General features: G+C 49.1%; 1 protein-coding gene across 1 annotated transcript in view; it reads right to left on the bottom strand.

Moving 5' to 3' along the window:
- Nucleotides 1-4,209: 4,209 nt before the first annotated feature.
- The window catches only part of Lzts1 (leucine zipper tumor suppressor 1), a 55,311-nt gene continuing 39,292 nt past the window's right edge, over nucleotides 4,210-20,228 (bottom strand). Inside the window, exons 2-4 of the mRNA XM_028784434.1 lie at nucleotides 13,694-14,162; nucleotides 10,822-11,619; nucleotides 4,210-7,779 (exon numbers count right to left, since the gene is read on the bottom strand). Coding sequence (XP_028640267.1) covers nucleotides 7,117-7,779; nucleotides 10,822-11,619; nucleotides 13,694-14,038 — 1,806 coding nt within the window. The 5' untranslated portion in view covers nucleotides 14,039-14,162 and the 3' untranslated portion in view covers nucleotides 4,210-7,116. The remainder of the gene's footprint in view (nucleotides 7,780-10,821; nucleotides 11,620-13,693; nucleotides 14,163-20,228) is intronic.

Here is a 20,228-nt window from a genome sequence, read left to right as displayed (position 1 = left end):
TTATTTTTGGAGTGAGGAATTTGACTTGCCTCACCTGCTACTGATTACAAATTCTGTCTACTCCCACCCTATCCCATCCCCCACCCCCAGGCAATAGCCTAGACAGAAGGCCACCAAAGAGAACTCTTAAAATTGTAATAAGAAAGCTGAGGTGTAGCTCTCCACAACTAATGGCTTCTGAAGGGGACTTGGGTAGGGACAGACTCAGCTTTCCTTAAAGGGCTAGCCACTGAGAGTGTGACCATGATCCAGTGAGTATATGGACAACACAAATTAGACTGGTTTTTTTCCTTTTACTTATTCTCCTTTTTGGGGGAGAGGGTGGGGAGTGAGGGATGAGAGGCTGACCTGGGAATACTGGGAAGTTAGTGTGCTTTGGTTTCATTATGTGAAATTCCCAAATAATCAATACAAATATTTAGAAAAGCAAACAAACAAACAAAAACAAATTCTGTCATGAGCCTTCCTAGCTCTCATTCTGCAAATGAAGCAACTGGAGCATAACCACATGTGTACACATGCGAGCATGCTCAGGCTTACGTGTGTGTGTGTGTGTGTGTGTGTGTGTGTGTGTGTGCATGTGGAGATGCTCAGGCTTACCCATGTGTGTGTGTGTGTGTGTGTGCATGTGTGTGTGTGTGTACTCATGTGGGCATGCTCAGGCTTACCCGTGTGTGTGTGTGTGTGTGTGTGTGTGTGTGTGCTCAGGCTTACCTGTGTGTGTGTGTGTGCTAATGTGGGCATGCTCAGGCTTACGTGTGTGTGCGTGTGTGTGTGTGTGTGTGTGCTAATGTGGGCATGCTCAGGCTTACCCATGTGTGTGTGTCTGTGTGTCTGTGTGTGCTAATGTGGGCATGCTCAGGCTTACCTGTGTGTGTGTGTGTGTGTGTGTGTGTGTATGTGTGCATGTGGGCATGTCTGGCTGGCACTGTGTGACAGAACTAGAAGATCAGATCAGGGAGAGGAGCTGCTCAGTGTGTGGTAGGTGAAGGTATTCACTATCTCCTTTTTGGGACTCAGGATCACAGGCTGCTTCACTACATACACTGCCACCTCCCTAAGCAAATGGATCTCTGTTCCTTTCTTCTTTCACCTGTGCCCTCTCACCCAGAGCCTCGCCCCCAACATACCAGTCTTCTAGAATTGAGAGCAGAAGAGAAAAAAAATACTGCAAGGCGCTGGAGGTCAGAATAGATGTTCTCACAGGGCAGAGATTCAGCAGGGCTTCATCAGGACCTGAAACGGTGATGCTAAACCAGTGAATCTAACACTCAGTGGTGCTGATGAGAACAGATCACATTTAATTGTCCAACCACCCTCTGAGTCACAGAGAGGTTAAGTAACTTACGTCACTGCTCAGCAGCACCAGAGGAGTCTGCAGGTGAAGTTAGCCAACCCAGATTCTGCAGTTAATCATTGCACCATGCTGTGGGGTTCAGAGACAAGGCCAGGACTGAAGGGCAGACTGGGCTCCTTCAGATGGTGATTAGAGAAAAATCTCTCAGGATTGGTTAGACTTCTCTTAGGGAATCTTCTGAACCTTGTGGCCCTTTGCTGAGACACACGTGAGACCCAGAAAACAGGAAGTCTGTGAAGACTGCCAGGAGGGATGAACTTTTGATCGGTGGGCACCATCAGAGGTTTTGAGAAGAGAAGAGGCTTGGTGGAGGACTTTGGGGAGCATACATCTGTTAGCAGCCATGGGCTAATGAGCTACAATGGGGACAGAGAGCAAGTGGAGTAAGTCATGGGGTCAAGGTGAGCTGGCCTCCCTTGGTTAACCAGCCTTTTTGACCTTAAAACCCATCAGACATCTGATGCTATCTGGGCCTTGGTTTTGTGTCTACTGAAGACAGAGGGCTGTATTTCTAAGTGTGTAGGATATCTGGAATGTTCTCTGACTCCCTGATAGGCTCAGATTGGCCACCAGATGTAGGAAGAAAAAGGGGTGAGCTTTACGGAACGGGCTGGTCATGCAGAATCCAGGATCTGGGTAGGGAAGGTGAGAGGGTGAGGGGTCGACTGTGGCTTGCTTCCAAAGCACAAGGCAAGGCTGGTAGAACAGAGCCATGCAGGAAATATGGATCATGTGAACTTCTGCCTAGTGTGGCTAACACCTCCCCAAGCAGACAATACCAACAGTATGTATGGATAAACTCCTTAAAGCTCAACATTTCCTTGTTAAATTATCCAATGAAGGCTGAGGTAAATCCCGTGCCAGAGCCTCCACCAGTCCATGTGTGCAAGGCCCTGGGTTTCACCCCCAGCACTTTTTTTTTTTTTAATTTATTTATCTAGAAAGAAGCAAAGGAGCTGTGCTGATTTTAGCTTCACCGCAAGGATCACACCACATTACCAAACTTCCACTTTCATGCGTGGGAGAACACAGGCCGTGCCTGAAACTCTCCAAAGGCTTCCCAATGGAGGCGACAGAGCTTGTTTTAGATGGAAGGCCGGTGAGGTTGTTGTAGGTTACCCAGGTGGAGACCCCTGGCGGGAGGGCAGCCCAAGGCACAGCAGTCAGAGAGCTGCAGGTTCCCTCACTAGGAAGGTGTCTACTGAGGCTCTGAGACACGAGATGCTTAAGAGAAAGGACATGAGGGAGAACCAAGCTGAGATATTCCTTTTTCTGTACCAATGGCCTTGCCACATCCCCTTCAGACACATCACTGTCTACACAGCCAGTGGATACCGCCCTGCTTATGACCCTTGTAGAACCTGTTTGCTTGTAGAATGTAAAGTCCCTAAGAAGAAAGGATTCTTGTCTTTGTTTGTTTGAGACGGGATCTCTCTCTATAGTCCTAGCTATGTAGAGCAGGCTGACCTTGAACTCCAGCTGAGAGTGCTGGGAATGGTGGCACATGCCTTTGATTCCAGCACTCAAGGAGAGGCAGGCAACGCTTGGGCTGGGGAGAAACTTGGGAACAGCATGGGCTTCCAGAATTAACTGAGTAAAGACAGGCTGTTGAAGCTACTCAGGGAGGGTCACGGACTGGTGGGCCTCCCTCCTCACACATGGTGTGCGCAGACTTTAAGACAGTTGGATAAAAGTATCTGCTGCAACTGTGTGCTGTCTGCACAGCCTGGTGGAGGCTGAGGACTGGGTTGCTTGCTGTCAGAAGTGTTCTCTTTTTCCTCCCCCCGCCCCTTGTTTGGATCAGAATGGGATGAGGAGGTGGTGTGGGGAGACAAACTGCTCCCCACTTTGCTGTCTCTGCAGAGAGGCAACCTTGGCAGAGTTCTGCTTTTGTCTATGAAAATATATAAATCTTTTTTTTTAATTAAAGAAATATTTTTAAATTAAATGTCATGGTTCGGGGGGTGGTCAGGATGCAGTCAGGGTCTCTAAAGAAATCCCTGACGCATGTCGCATGTCATGAGGCTTTGGCTGGTCTTGGGTGGTTCTAGCTGGGATAAGCGATGTTCTTGCACCAGCAGAATGAGAGGTTTCTGACGTGGCAGCCCAGGGCTCCCAAGAATGTTAAAAGTGGAAGCTGCCAAGACTTGTGAGCTTATGCTAAAGTTGACAGCTTGTCTATCCTGCCTAATCCCCCTGGGTCTGCCCCCAGTGAAGAGGAGGGGCCATCCATCCAGTGTCACGTTCACGATTATGAATAGCACAGACCTAGCCGGGGCTAGGAAGAGATCCTGGCCGTGTTCCCCAACAGCAGCCTCTACTGACCCTCCCTTCCCCAGAGGCATTGTTTTATACCTACGGGTTTTTAATTCGCTTTGAGCATCCCTCTCCCTTCTGTTACCACAATGGCTAGCTTTGGGGTTTAGGATTTGAACTCAAAACAGGCAATGCCCACCAAGGTGAACTGGGGAGTGTGTGTGGGGGGAGGGGCAGGCAGGACAGATGGTGGCTGTACTAACAGCACTCTCACCTAGGGGCCTGGAGCAGTGACAATAGTTACTCTACTCCCTTGCCAAAAAGCCATATGCACTGGCCAGGAGGCTAGCAGCTGGTGGAGGGAGGAGGGGAGCTGCTGGGGTTGGGAAGGGGCATGCTTTTGAAGTCACTGGCCCCTGGTATCCTCCCTCCAGGGTTCCCCAGGTCATAGAGCTGCCTTCCTCACGGCTTCTAAGTGAGGAGCACCCCCAGCTGGGACAAAGGGACACTGGCTTTCTGGTTCCAAAGGGAGAGACCCCAGGAGCTGCCTGACACATCACAGCAGAGGAACAGAGATGAGCTTGAAGACACAAAAGTGACTGTGAAGACATGAGAAACGGCATTCTTTATTCATAAATAAAAACATAAAATTAGCAGAAATAGTTTATAGAGCCAACAAAGAACTTCAAAAATAAAACAAAACGAAGCCATCAAGAGCAAAGCAAACCAGAAACAAGGAAGGGAAAAATAACTATGTACTTAGTCTTCCAAATGCCAGTCCATCCGAAGCCAGCCTCTGCTGAGGGCTCCAGTGTTCAAAGGGGAAAGCAGTCTCCACTGAGGGGCACTGTGGCCTATTATGTGGCATCTGAGGAGATCTCAGGTCCTAGAGAAATCTCTGGTCCAGCCTGGCTTCCCCTTGGACATCCCTCTTACCTGAGACACAGGCCAAGCTGGAGTCAGGGACAAGAGGATCGGCAAGTGTCTCTCAGAGGAGTGATACCAAGGCCCCCGCCTCCCAAAGTTACCATGCTAAAGCTCAAGTGTACCTAGAAAGGACAAAATCGAGCAAGGAGGTACACCGTGGGAGTCTGGACACTATAAGGCCCTTCCTTGTGAGGTGATCCTGTTCTTCCTTCAGAGAGCAGCAACATTCTGGAACCAGATACCTCTGGGAAGCAATATGCATCTGAGAGACAGAGCATGGCAGGCTCCTTGACTGTCCTGAGCCCACACACCTGAGTCCCTGTTCAGTCACTGTTCCATCTAGCCATCCAACATGAGCATGGACCACAAACAGTGAGGATGCTTTAGGACAGAAAAGGAAAGAAAGCCCACACGAAGGAAGGCAAGGATATTAGGCTAGAGCACAGTTGCATCCTGGAGCTACCTTGGGACCTCAGGCTGACAGCAGTCTTGGGAAGGTGTCTGCCATCTTAAAGGTTGAACAGTTCCCAGGTGGAAGTCTCAAAGATGACCAGGGCATGGCTACTTGGCAGTGACATGGGCAGAACCCCCTGTGAGTAGAAGGCCCTGCACAGATACAGAGCACAGGCCTGCCCCAGGCCTGGTATCTGCTTCTTCCTGGACAAGGACTCCATGGCACTGCAGTGGACTTCTGGCTTCTTAGCAGTGGACAGCAGTTCTTTCAGAGGAAGGAGTCCTTCAACCTAGGGGAGAGGCAGCTAGCCCCCATCTTCCTTTCCCTCTGTTGGACAGTCTCAATAGGAAGGACTCAAACAAGGCACAGACTGGTACACAACGAAGAACTGAGGGCCATGGACTTTTTAAACTGGGCTGTGACCTGTGTTCAGTGGAGGGTATGACCCTGCAAGTTGGGGGAGTCATCTTTGGCCTGTAGATTCCAGATTTAAATGAGTACGTGACTACTGGCAATGGTAGACCAGACAATAGTGGGCCATTGAAAGTCAGTAGTAGGAGAGGGCTAACCTAACCCCAGGAACAGAAAGCAGTGCCACCTACAGGGGAGGCACCTAGCCTGCAGACACTAGGAAGGGAAGAAAGCCCATGGGAAGACAGGTCACTAGGGCTGGGATCCACCCAGGGTCTCTTAAGGGCCAGCATTAGGGAGGTAGAACTCTGGTTGGTTCCTGGACTACCAAGCACACAGACCCTCCCATACATCTCCTATATCCTGGGTCCCACCCACCAGGCAAGCACATGGCTCAGGAATCCAGCAAGGGCTGGGTGCCCTACCAACAACAGCTGTGGTGAGGGCCAAAAATAGAATATGGAGCAGCTTGGCTGCCTGCTTGATCTGGCTTGCTTTGGGAAACACAGAATGGAAGGGGGGAAGGCGAGAGAAGATAATTCTTTCAGCCAAGCAACTATACTTCCCTCTGCCCCTAGATCTGGATGTCTTCAAAAGACAAGGCCAGGCTCCCACAGGCTCACATGCTGCTTTCTAGACTGAATTCTTACAACATGGGGCATCACCCCACGGTGGGAGAAGAGTGGGTGGCTTGGGATATTTATAAGGCTCTTCGTATGCACCCCGGATCTCTCCTACCTGGACTGCAGCATATTGGCACACTGGTGACCCTTCCCAATCTCATAGCACTGAAGAGTCTATAAGGGGAAGAGATGCTGCTGACTTGGGCCACAGGCAGGAGAGGTTAATGTCCAGCTCCCATGCACACTATCTAAGTGGTCGGGCTATTCTGGATCCGAACAAGAGCACGGTGATCGGGAAAGAAAAACATTCCATATTGGCTGCTGAGGAGGGTCTCCTGGCACAGCTGGGAATCTATGTCTCCCTGTACCCCACCTGGGACCCCAATGTCTATGGCTTTAAAAAGAGTGACCATCGGGGTCAAAGGGACTATGCAGCTCATTTTAGACTCAACTCCCTGTCTGCTTTGGTTCTCTCCCTTCACCGCCCACCCAGACCTCCTGAGACCTATGAAGGTTCTGCAATGCCAGACTGTCTGTCCATCCACCCCTTCCTCCCATGACCTGCTGGCTCAACTATGTGACAACACAACCCCTCCACCTCCACAGACAGAAGAACGGGCTGTAATGAAGACAGGGTCCAAGGCTCCAGGTTACACATGGCTTCTCTCTATTCCCAAAGGCATCCCAATATGCCCAGGGGATCGTAGGGGTTTAGAGGTGACAGGGAAAATGTTCCTGTCCTCAGGTGGCCACTTGGCCTGTATGGCAGTTTTTCCCTTCCCTGGTGGAGCGTCTTTCTCACTACTTTGAATTAGACCAAAGTTGAGAGAAACGTCAACCAGCACATAAAGCTCCCTGAGCACAGCTCTAGGAGAGCTTGGGGTTCGCAGATCAAGGTCTTATAAGCAGCAGGGTTAGTTAGGCTGAAAAGGCTAGGAGGGGAGGAAAGGCTATGTGGTGACCCTTATGCACCATCTGGACCCCAGAGATGGCTTCTCTTAGGGGGGCTCAAAATATCTCTTTGAACAGGCTCAGCCCTCCCTGCTTTCTGGGGTCCAGTCCCCAGCCCTCCATCCCCAGGCAGCCCCTCAGATCTCAGTGGCTATGATATCCTCGTAGGGGATGTCAGCTCCCTCCAGGTCAATTTCAAAGGGCTCCCCTGCAACATCCCCACGGGCCAGCTGCTGCAGGGCCTTCTCTAGACGCTGGTTTCGCTGGTACATGGCCAAGTAGCTCTGTTGCAGCTGCTTTTGGTATTGGATCACTTTCTCCTTCTCTTCTTTCCACACCAACCGCTCATGTTGGAATCCTGAGGACATCTGGTCATGGCCTTGCCTCTCCTCCTTCAGCTCAGCCCGCAGTCGATCCAGCTCCCGCTGCAGAGCAGGGATGTCCTCTGAGAAAGTGAGCCCAACCACTGGAGGCCCCAGGGGTGCTGCATCTTGATGCAGGGCAGCCTGGGCCCGGAGCTCCAGCAGCTCCTGCTCCAAAAGGTTCACCTTCTCTCTCAGCAGCTCCGCCTCATTCTTCTTGCGCTGCAGTTCGTTCTCACAGACCTCCAGCTCCAGCCCCTTGGTGCGCAGGGCACTCTCTAAGTCCTGTGTCTTCAGCTCCATTCCGTCCAGCTTGCCCCGGGTGTCCTTCAGCTGTGCCTTCAGACTGAGGATCTCACTGGCCTTAGTGTTCACCTCTACTTGGGACTCTTTGAGCTGTTGCTTCAGAAGAGAGATCTCACCTGACTTCTGGCACACCTGCCAAGGGTGGGGTGAGAAAGGGTGAGAATGAATACCAGAAATGATTGGCACTATCTGAACCAAGATGACATCACCATTTCCTAAAGGGTTCAGGCTGCTCCTGATAAGACACCTCAAACACAGTTCTTCTGCATGGAGATAACCTGTTTTCCTTGCATGCATTTCCAAGTGCCTCCCTCATATCCAGTTCAGGCTCCACATGCCAGTCTGGGCTCAAACTCAAGGTTATATGCAACTCAATACTCACCTGCTTACTCTACCCTCTGCTCCCAGCTCTACCACCTACTTTTAATACCAGGGATACTGGCTTCAGGAAGCAAACACCCAAACCTCACCCCTGCATGTATCTACTCCTGTGTTCATCTCTGGAGTAGGACCATTTCATCTTGTCCTATTGTACCCCAAAAGCTAACCACACCACCTGATTCATAGGCCATGTCCAGTATCCATCTGCCAAACAATGAACTGTGGCCTTCTTCCCTTTCTGGCTTCTCCACCACTTCAACAGCCATTGGCCATCAAAGTTGGGCCAGAGTTGGGTCAGATCATTGTGTCTCTGGGGCCTTGGCACTCTGAGGCCACAAGCATTATTTGGGGTCATGATATGGTTTGGAGTGTTAGTACACACCAGCCTATACATATCAGGCCTGTCTCAGATACCTCCTCCTGCTTCTGACTAAAAAAGAAAGAAAGCATGTAAGAAAAGAGTGGTTGTTGTTGTTGTTTTTAAAGTGCATGCCTAGTATATGCATGAAGCCCTGGGTTTGATCCCCACAATAAACCAAAAGAGAAGAAGAAAAAAAAGAGGAAGAAGAGGAGGAAGAGGAGGAAGAGGAGGAGGAGGAAGAGGAAGAGAGGGAGGAGAGGAAGAGGAAGGAGGAGAAGGAAAAGGAGAAGGAGAAGGAGGAGAAGAAGAAGAAGACGACGACAATGACAATATCTTGGCAAAACCCCTGTATCTTCCCTTTTTATCTCCCAGGAAAGCTTCCACTTCACTCCTAACGTATAGGGGACACTTAGCCTCACTGTCATGCAGAGCTAGAGCCCAGAACTTCTTGACAAGGCCAAGCACAGATCTTGAATGTCTCACAGAGCTCAGATGTTAAAGTTCTCCAGTGTGGTAACACTGACAGGTAGAGGTAATGGAACCTCTAAGAAGTTAGGCCTAGTGGAAGGTGTTTAGGTCATTGGCCCCTGAAGGGTGTTGCCAGATTCTGGACCCTTCTTTGTTTTCACCTTTGCTTCCTGGTCATGAGGTGACACGCGCATGGCCATATACTTCCACCATGATATGCTACTTCATCACAGGCCCAAAGCAACAGGGTCTGTTAGCCAATGGATCCTGAAGCGAAACCGCCAATACCGTGAGGCAGAATAAACTCTTGTTGTAAACTGTATACCTTGTGTATTTTGTTACAATGACCAAAGAAAAAACACTTGAGTAACACACTGAGCCTACATTGGTTTGGTAGAGGGAGTTAGGACAGAGTTCCATTAAAGCACAGGCTTTGGATCCAGATTGGCTCACTTATGAATCAGGTGACACCGGCACACATTAGCATGGAGACAAAGCAATTAAAAATGTGAACTCTGGGGATGGTGAAATGGTTCACAGGGCAAACACACTTGTCTCCAACCCTGATGAGTTCCATCCCTGAAGCCCACATGGTGGATAGAAAGAACCGACTCTGAAAAGCTGACATTTGACCTCCACATTTGGGCTGTAGCATGTTCATGCCCCTCCCCCAATAAATAATAAAAATGTGAACTTCTGGTCCTTATTCTTATAGTTGAATCTTAGCATCTATATTTTATATGTATAAGATGCTAGCAAACTCACTTAGCCAGCTATCAGAGCTAATCTGTATGTCAGTTTCCTTAACTCTAAACTGAAAAACTGCAACATTCCTATATCACAATATGATTGTAAGGCTTAGATGGAAGAACATAGCATTTTCTAAAGTCTCTGTAAGTTAAATGGGTTTACAACAATATTTCTGTCATTATTTTCTACCCTTTCACTATTGCTGTTGTTTGTTGTTGTTGTTTGTTATTGTTGTGGTTGTTGTTTGTTACTGTTGTGGTTGTTGTTGCTTTGCTAAGTATACTGACTAGCCAAGGTGGGAACGAGATCACGGCTATATCCAGCTTAGTTCTCAGACTGGACCATAAGGATGAATGACAAAGGCCAACACTCACAACTTATCTCTGAGATGCGCAGAAGGTTCCTTTCTTCGACTTCCTTGTGACCACTTGTCATTTTACAGGGTGAGGACAGGAATCTCCAAGCAGTCGGGACTATGGTGCTGATACTGAGCCACCCCATCCAGACCTGATGCTAATCCATACGAATACAACTGTCATCGTTCCTTACAGAGAAGTCTTTGGAGTGAATGACAGGACTAATGTCTCTACCTGCCCGCTTGCACCACAGAAGTGTGTGTAGAGGGGTGTGCTACTCAGGGGAAAAAGATGGAGTGCTTTTCCCCTAGTATCAAACAAAACAAAACAGAACAGCAAAACCTGTCCCCAAAATGTGACGGGGTGTTTGTCCTTCTTCTTCCTCCCCTGTGTTTAAATCTTAGCTGACCAAGTAGAATCTCCACTTATGCCTCAGCAAAGAAGGGCAACTCCATCACTGAGACCTACCACTCATGGCCATAGGTAGGACTCTTTTCCCCAAAGTACCAAATAGGCTTTATCCTTCTCTTGGGTCAGACCAGACAAACACAGGTATCTCCCATAAGTGAGGTCAGCCCTTAGGCAGCCTGGCTGAGCCTCCCTTGTCTGGGTTTTGGCTTTCCCACCAAAGACTAGGCTACTATGTCCGATGACTGAGGGCCATGAGGATGATACGATGACGGAATGAATGAGAAACACAGAGCTGACTCAGCATCCCCATGCTAGTTCATCCCTTCCTTGGTCATAAAGCTCTTTAGCTGCATTGACCTGAGCACTCAGTGTTGATACTGCTTTGTCAGCACGGATGTGGTGGATATCAGCAAAGCCCTGGCAGGACTTGACCTCACATTGTCTTACCTCCCATTGGGTCTCCTCCAGCGCTGGGGCGAAGTTGGTTTTCTCCCGCTCGTAGGACCTCAGCTTGGTCTCCAGCAGGTCCTGTTCCTTCATTAGGCCCTCTAGCTCCTGCCTCAGCTGCCGTTTCTCCTGCTGCAACTGTAACACCTGCAGCTGGAGCACTTGCTGCGTGCGCTGGCTCTTCTGTGAGGCTGGCTTCAGCTTACTCTTAGGTTCCAGGCACTCCAGCTCATCTCTAGTCCGCCGCGGCCGCTCCTCGAAGGTCTGGCCAGAGGCAAACTCCTTCTCATCGAAACTGCGCTGCAGCTTTTGCAGTGCGGTCTCCCTCTGCAGCAGCTTCTGCTCCAGCTCCTGGATGGTGCACTCATCCGTGGAGAGCGGGGAACGCACACAGGAGGAGCCCTTATCTACCTTGCCTGGGTGAGCCAGCTTGCTGCCCCCATCAGAGAACGACAGGGCCTTCAGGCTCATCATATTACTGTCCTGAAGGATGATGCCTTGAGTGATGTTGTGAGCCGAACCCCCAAAACGGCTGGTAGGCCCCACGGGAGTGACCAGAGGGTCCAGCTGGTAGCTGCTCGTGGTGCTATGCGTGGGCAGGCTAGACATGGAGTTCCGGCCTGAGTCAGACAGTGCCCCGGAACACAGGCCTGGCTTCAGCTCCTGCTCCTTGGGCTTATCTGGAGGCATGGGATGAAGCTGATGGCTGGTACTCTCAGGTGAAGAGTGGAGGATGGCTCCTGACCGTGGCAGCACAGGCTTGAAGGCAGTGGGCCTCACTGCCCCCTTGTCTGAACTCTGGGGAAGCAAAGGAGCACACAGACTTGAGTGTCTCTCCCACACTCACCCTACCTTTTCCCACTGTGGGTGTGCCTGTGCGACCCTATGAGCCTATCTGAGCTTGGAATTTCCACTAAGGGAAATTGTAAGTTTCAGGATTGCCATTCCAAATGACCTGAACTGGAAGCAGTTAGTGGCTTACAGTCTTGTGCTGGGTTCAGTGGGAGAGGTGGGGGGCAGGAGAGTTATGAGCTTATATAGTCTGCTGTTCTTACTGCACCCGAGTCCTCATCTAACCTCTCCAGAGGGCTGGGGCCAGCAGCAGTGGTTGTTACTAGCACAGTGCCTAGGCCATCACTGAAGGCTTTCTTGGTACAGAAGGTGTGTGTGTGTGTGTGTGTGTGTGTGTGTGTGTGTGTGTGTGTGTGTCAAGGTCTCACTATGTAGCCCTGGCTGCCTGGAGCTCATGATATAGACCAAGGAGGCCTGGAACTCTCAGAAATCTGCCTACCTCTGCCTCTGCAGTTATGTGACTGTAAAGGGATGTGCCATCAAGTCTAGCCTTAAGAGTCTTGTCACTGTCACATCATCCCCTCCTCCTCCTTCTTCTTCTACTTCTTCTTCTTAAAAAGATTTGTTCATTTTTATTTTATGAGTATGAGTTGTTGCCTACATGTCTATACGTATACCAGGTGTGTTCCTGGTAGCCACAGAGGGCAGAAGAGTGTGTCAGATCCCTGGAACTAGAATTACAAAATGGTTGTGTGCCACCATGTGAGTGTGGAGAATAGCACCTAGGTCCTCTAGCAGAGCAGCTAATGCTCTTAACCACTGCTTCCAGCTCCCTCAGAGGGTTTCTTAAGAATGGTGGACTGAGGTAAGTGAAATAGGTCAGCAATCGAGGGCTTGCCACTAAGCCCAAAAGCCGGACAACCTGACTTTCACATGGTGGAAAGAGAGGACTCCTGTAAGATGTTCTCATCTCTGTGTGTATCCTGTGGCATGTGTATGTGCACACATGTATGTACACCCATACTTACATGTACACAAGAACAGTGTTCTATACTCAGCCAGTCCAGAGCAACTGACACGGTTTGCTATCAACCAAGAAAGGTTCACAAGGCCTTTGTTTAGAAAGCTTTGTACAAACATGTGCATCTTTCCTATTCTAGGCTAAGCATTCCTGGTCCTAAAAATCTCAGATCTGAAATGCTCCAGAATCTGCAAGTGTTTGAGTCCAGACAAGAGGCTAAGAGTGGAAAAATCCACACATTCGGACATTTTGTTTTGTGCGTAAATTATTTAAAACATTGTATAATCGTTGCCTGCCTTTGTGAGTCAGGTATGTACAAAACATAATGATTGCTGCTGTTAAGAGATCTCATTATGTCTGTGCAAATATTTCATAATCTGAAAGACAGCAGCCTCTGGCACTCCCGTTCCCAGGCGTCTCAGGTAAGTGGTATTTTAACCTGTGCTTTAAAGCCACTGACCGCCACAGAATGAGCACGGAGAGTGAATGGGGGGAACTGTGCCCAGTGTGCAGTACTAGTGAGGCATAAGAGGCCTGAACTGTTAGAGGAGCTAGATTTCCGAGTACTGGGAGCTCCTTGTGGGCATCCTTCCTCATTTCATAAGAACAAACTCTCAGAGCCCTTCCCTAGCCAAGGGGACTAGAAACCACAGGTAGGGCACAAGTGAGACTACTTACTTCTGTAAGGTCCCTAGAGAGCACCCTCATCTTCCTGTTCAGTCTTCCAGGTGATAACAGAGCCTCTCTTCTCCCCTGCCCTGTGAACTTGCTGCCATTTGGCCTACCTGAACCATACAGGTCATGTCCCAGTAGAGCTCAGAAGGGCTTGAATTTCCCCTCTACCCTTTGCTACAGGGCAAACCTAAGATTTCTGCTTTAGGGGATAGACTTTTGATTTTTGCTGTGAGGCCAAGTACTTCCGCTCTCACCAGTGCTGCTGGGGCCTCGTGGAGATCAAGACACTTGGGCATTAGGGTACTCATCCCAACCACCTCTCATCCTGTTGTCACTCCCCTCCCCTTTTCTACCCAAACACCTTTGTCAAAGAACCTCACTTACCATGTCCAGTTGATTGGAGAAGGGCATGAGCTTTGGTGGGGTGGCTGGATCAAAATCTACTCCGGTCTGGGCCCCCATGTCCCCACTGGACAGGGCTGTGTAGTCTGGGCGATGGGCCCCTCGGGCCTTCTGGCTGACTTTGATGTAGAAGAAGTCTTCGCTTTTTCCCATTTTGGAGCTGGACTTGCCACGCCCTGAGTCCTGGGAGAAGCCAAACCTCAGCAGCCCATCCGAGTACCGATTGAGCTTCTTGAGGTGGGAGGATTTGCGCAGCTTGTACTGTGAAGCACGGCAGTGCTTGCTGTGGAAACCGTGGCCCGAGATAAGGCTGCTCACACTGCCCATGGTGACACGTAACCAAGGGTACAAGAGAGGCCCGGAGAGACGGTAGCAGCAAAATGTAGTCCTGGCTCAGCCAGGGGACTGTGGTCAGAGCAAAAGCTTCTCAGAGCCTGGGAGAGCCATGGACCTGGGAAGAGACACAGAGAGATCATAGATTTAGGCACAGCACTGCCACAGTGATGATTTCAGGACTTCGACTCCTACCGTGAAACCTGGACGGTAACAAGGTGTACATCAAATGCTAGCTCTGCCTCTTCTATGAGTCTATCATTATTCTGTTGATATGAGCAGGTCAGGGTGAAGCATTGTCCTATGTATTGGGTACACAGTGGAAACTGGGGTATTACATATGACTGTGGGACTCCTTTGTACTGTCATCTGAATAGACCGCCCATACCCAATCCACAGGCCCCATTTCAAGTACTATGCTAAGTACTATGTCAAGGAGAAGTCAGGATGCTTATGTAGGGAGCTCGAGACTCTATGCCTAGAGAGTGCCCGAGTTTAGATGCACCCCTCAGTATTTACATATTACAAACTCAGTCCCCAATGTCATTTGGTCATGGTATTTGAACTCACTAGGATTAGATGAAATCTTGATGCAGGGGGCCTAATGATGGCACTAGTGGTTCTGTGAAAGGAAGGAACTCCAGGTGTGACAGCACAGAGCTATAATCCCAGCATTTGGAGGGTAGAGATGGAGGATGGAGAGTTCGGGGCTAGGTGTGTGTCAAATTAAAGACTGGAAAAAGGTAGGTCATGTTATAGTAAGAACCTGTCTTCTTAGAAAAGGAGAAAGGGAATAGGGAGGAAGAGGGGGAGCAAGAGGAGCAGGAAAGAGACACAACTGGACCCTTGCTTTATCTGGAATGTGCTGCCCAGTATACCCCACCCTGGGGGAAGTGACCTCAAAAACACCCCTCTGGACAGCAAGAGACTTGACCAGATGTGAATGTCCTCCCCTTCTTGTACTTCTTAGGCTTCAAACTGTGAGCTTAATATGCCTATATCCTTTATAAATTATCCTGTTTATGGCCCTCTGTCATAGCAACAGTAATGCCAGAGTTGCACTAGACAAGATCTTCAGAAACTGAGGCGCAATGGGAATCCGAGAAGTAGTTTCCAGAAACTACAGGTACAAAGTGCTTGAGGTACAGTGTGCTTCCTGGGACCATCTGGGACATCACCGTGGAGACAGGAGAGCCACCCGGTTGGCAGAGTAGGCTGGAGAAGTAGCAGCAGGGAGAAAGCCTGCAGGTTGGTACCAGGGAGCAGGGAGCTTGGGCAAATGCAAGGATTTTTAGCTTGACTGAGACAGAAAGGTGGAGTGTCAGAGGAGTAAGCAAGGGGTGACTTCATCTCATGTGCCGTGGAAGGCCACCATGGCAGCTGGGTAAGCAGGCTGCTGAGGGACTCAGCTGTTTAAGTGACTAATTCAGTTGGGCTGGGAGTATCTGGGCACTGTTTTAGATGTACTTTGAAGGCGGGTCTGATACGATTTACTACTGATTTGGTAAAGTGAGTGAGAGAAGGAGAAGTGAAGAAGGGTTCTGGGGGCTCTGGGAGGCTGGAGGATGTAGCTCATTGATGATGTGACTGCCTTGGCAACAGAGATCGTACTCTGGGAGACACGGAAACAAAGAATCCCAGCAATTACAATTTCCCTGGGAATCTTAGTAGCGGGACCAGGGGGATCAACTTACTGGAGCATTCTGCACAAGAGACTGAGTTCATAATGGACATGACCATACCTTTTCCCAGGACTGCTTAACTATGTATACCCCTAGCCCTCTAGTCAAACCTCAAACCACTCGGAAGATAGACTCGGAAAGGGAGTGTCACTCGGTCGTCATGCATTCCTCCTTTCAGTATGTCCACACTAAATACACCTCCTTTCTGATTGCTTTCACTAGTGCTTGTCTCTTTACCTGGTATACTGAGGATGGAAGAGGAGAGAGCCTAGCTTACTGGGATTGCCAGAGCCCAGGCTTTTATTCAAAATTCCATAAACAGTAGGGCAGTTACCTAGCAAGCATAAGGACCTGGTTCTATCCCTAGGATGTGTGTGTGTGTAACACACACACACACACACACGAACAGAGAGAAAAAGAAAAAAAAGCAAATTAAGTAACTTCAAGAATTAGAAATGTTTTTAATGTTAATCTTTTTATGGAGCAGCCAAAAGCAAGGATTTGTCACTCACTGAAAACAAGAAAGATCACAAGCTGAGCTACTGAAGGTGAGTTGAGCTGAAGAACAAAGGTTTGGTTTAAGACTGCGCGTTTGGAGAACGCAGTGGGCGCCTGGGCTTGATGGAATAGGCTGCAGGCTGAGGGAGGCACTGGAGCTTCAGATTTACAGGCAAAGGATGCTTCTCTGTAGAGACAGCTGACAAAGGAGATGCAACTGCAGGAAGATGAGTCTGAGAAGGAGTTCAGGGAGCAAGCAGGCAGGAAGCTGAGAGACAGAGCAAGAAAATCAAGAAAATCAATAGTGAGGAAGGAAACGTATTCATGCAGAAGCTGATGTCACTGCTTAAGTAAGTTTCCAAGAGATGCAGTTACCACAAGTGTGGGTGTCCTTGACCAGACTGCTTTTGATGGACTGGTGGGAATAAAGGTTTGGTGGGAGAGGGCTCAAGGGAAGAAAACGGCAGGAGTAATTGTGACCTTGAACTTTGAAAAGGACGTGATCAGCTTGGTTTTGGATCCTCACTTAGCCACTGCCAGCCATGATTTGCGAAGTAAACTACCGACCTCACCTCAGCTTTGGACAATAGCTAATATGTAAAAAAATTAAAAGTAATAGGGATCTCTCTTTGTAATCAATGTTTCAAATAGCAAAAAGTCGACAGCAGAACAGTGCTGGACGCGAGTGCACACACACACACACACACACACACACACACACACACACACACACACGGGAGTAGGCAAAATTACTCATTTCCAAAAGGTAGTGGGGCTGCGATACAGGGGAAGATATATTTCTCAGTCAGAAGACATGAGGTAGAATCCAGGAGAAAGTGACAACCAGCTCCCTAAGACACACAATGCAGAAGGGACTTGTGTTCTTTCATCTGCTTTAAATTAGGGCACTGATCCTGAAGGGGTCACAGAATGCCCAAGTGGATCATGGGAGCATCATGTGCATGGGTGAAAGAGGCTTCAGGCTAATCATCATAGAATTCAGAATCTCGGAACCCATGGAAATACAGGGCAGGCATGGTGATCCACCTGTAATTTCAGTGCTCAGGAAGATCCTCAGAGCAACCTGACTAGTATCAACAAGCCCAAGGTTCAAATTAGAGACCTTGTTTCACTATAGACAGGGAGAGAGCTTGGATCAAGAAGGATGCATGATATCAACGTTTATCCTTCTTACACATATGGATACATGGGTACTTACATGTAAGTGTGCCCATATACATGTGAACACACAAATATACATACACACAGAACATACGCACACATACATGCTAAAAAACAAAAACAAACAAACAAACACAACAACAAAACTCCAAAAGATGTGAAGAGCCTCATTACATACTCTGGCCACCATGCCCTCTCGCCTCGATAGGCTGTGACCCCCTCCGACTCCCTTAAGTAGCTCCTGTCAGGGTATCTAGTGAAGCAGCAAGGAGGGTAAATGATAAACACTCTGAGCAAACTTGCTTATGGCTCTGCTATGCCTGCCTCTCTCCTGGCTCTCGAATCAAAGGTGAGAGGACCAATGCTTTGCTCTGCTTGTTTGCACAGCACAAACACTGTATGTGTACAACGCCAACCCTTCCGGGCTTCCTATAGTCTCTACGTCCTGCATCTTTTACTGACATCCACAGAAGCAGCCCCACGGTTGCACTCTGTGCACTGAGCACAAGAGGCTTTGTCCACTTAGGGCCTGTTGACCGGCTCCCTGGCTCCTTGTAAGTCACACCCGTCTTTCATTCTCAGCTCATCTGTTACCTTAGAAAAGCACAACCCCTCACCGACTTCTACAACCTACCCACTTATTTTCCACACTTTACATTATTTTCTAATATTTGCTTTAGCCTATAATACTCTTATTTTAAAATGTAGTCTATGCTATGGCACATATCTCTGCCAGAATTTGAATTCAGTGGCAACCAAATACTTTGTATCTGTGGCTCTCAAAACAAAACTCAGAGAGCTTGGTCAGTCAGCTCACCACTAAGCAATGAACCTTAGGTCTGCATGTCACCATCTGATAGATAAACCTAGATCACACTATCACATGCTGTCGGGGATGTAGACTCAGAGATGTTTTGCTACTGTCCCAGTGACCAAGGGGTCACTCTCTGGGGTTGAGAAAGAAACTAAAGGAGAAAGCGAACGAGCACTGGCGCCTCCAGCCACAACTGCAATTCCTTTATGAACAAATACCAAGGCAGTTCCAGGTACTCTAGGTGGCAGCCTGGGTGACCCACTGTGCACAAGTTTTGTGCTGGGTGCTCAGAATTGGAAGAAGACAACGAACAATGGGCATAAAGGGGAGGGTGGACAAAGGACGGCCACTTTTGGTCCCAAGAACAGCAGTCCTGCCTTTAGCCCGTACATTCTGCATATCATCCTCAGGTCTTAACACTCAGGGAGCTGTAAAGTTCAAGGTTACCTGATATGGATATCTCCTCAGAGGCCTTCAAGAGTCAGACATATTCAGAGGCAGATGCTCACAACTAGCCATTGAACTGATCATGGGGTTCTCAATGGAGGAGTTAGAGTGAAGACTGAAGGAGCTGAAAGGGTTTGTGGCACCATGAGGAGAGCAACAATACCAACCAACCACAGCTCCCAGGGTCTAAACCACCAGCCTGGGAGCACTTAGGGGGGGATCCAGGGCTTCAGCTGAATATGTAAAAGTGGAGGGCCCTGCTGGGCATAGGTGGAAGAAGAGAACCTTGACCTCATGAAGGCTGGATGCCCCAGGGGGTGGGAATTTTGAGGGTGGGGAGGTGGGAGTGGGGGGGGGTGTAGATAGAGGTTACATCCACAGAGAAGAAGGAGGAGGGGCGAGGGGATTGGAGGTTCCGAGGGGGTGGTGGGGGATGGGGTAAGGGGACAACATAGGAAATGTAAATAAATCATCCAATAAAAAAAAAAAAAAAAAAAAAAAAAAGTTCAAGGTTACTCTTGGATTCACTTGAAAGCAAGTTTATTTCTCCGATAAATGTCTAGACTTGCTCTACTGTCAACTCAGAGAGCATTCTGCCAAATGTGGTTGTAATTCACCCCCTTCAGACTTGCTGCCTCTCTCCTCTTCAAGGACAGGGTAAAGATGCACATTCCAAAGCCCTCAGAACAAGTCTTCACTGGCCAAGAGGAAAAGCAGGGGCCACAAAGATCTTAAGAGACTTGGGAGGGGGAAAAGAAGAGGGAAGAAGCCTCTCTAAATGTGGTATGTAGCCTAGGCCATGTGAGCTCTTAGGGACGTCACAGATGAGTACCTGTTAGCAGCAGACTACCCTCCTTCAGCCCTAGCCTGCACTGAGTCTCACTACACCAGTACAGGAAAAGGTCTAGATGACCAAAGCCCTCACTGTTAGCATTCTGTCTAAACTCCATCCCACAGTTACCTGGCAACAGCCAGGTAGGCCTGACCCACTATAAAAGGGGCTGCTTGCCCTTCTCCCTCTCTTGTTCCTTTCTTGCTCTCTTGGGCTCTTGCTCCCTTGCTCTTCCCTCACTCCCCCCATTCCCTTCCCCCCTCTCTCTCCACGTGCTCATGGCCAGCCTCTACTTCTCTACTCCCCCTCTCTCTGCCTTTCTCTGCCTCTGCTACCCTCTTAACTCCCTTCCCCATGCTCTGAATAAACTGTTCTATACTATACCATCGTGTGGCTGGTCCCTTAGGGGGAAGGGATGCCTTGGCACGGGCCCTCTGAGACACTCCCTACCCTCATACCTGACTAGACATACATTGAACATAACCGCCCCTCTCTTTATCCTTTTGTTAACACATCACTCACTTCTGACCCTTAGGTGAGAACAGGGGTGAGACACCCCTGCTGCTCCTTCTCCACTCTTGTTCTGCATTCTCCTATCTGAAGGAAATCAGGGCAGAAGCAGGTGTGATCCGTTCCTGTTTATGTCCTTCCAGAAAGTGGAAGGAGAGGTATGGCGCTGAAAGGAGTCTGAACTCCAAACCAACTTCCTTCCCACGGAGCGAAGCTGTT

Source organism: Grammomys surdaster, unplaced genomic scaffold (assembly GCF_004785775.1).
Source record: "Grammomys surdaster isolate TR1022 unplaced genomic scaffold, NIH_TR_1.0 123044, whole genome shotgun sequence".
NCBI lineage: Eukaryota > Metazoa > Chordata > Mammalia > Rodentia > Muridae > Grammomys > Grammomys surdaster.
This window is presented reverse-complemented; position numbering and strand designations above follow the sequence as displayed.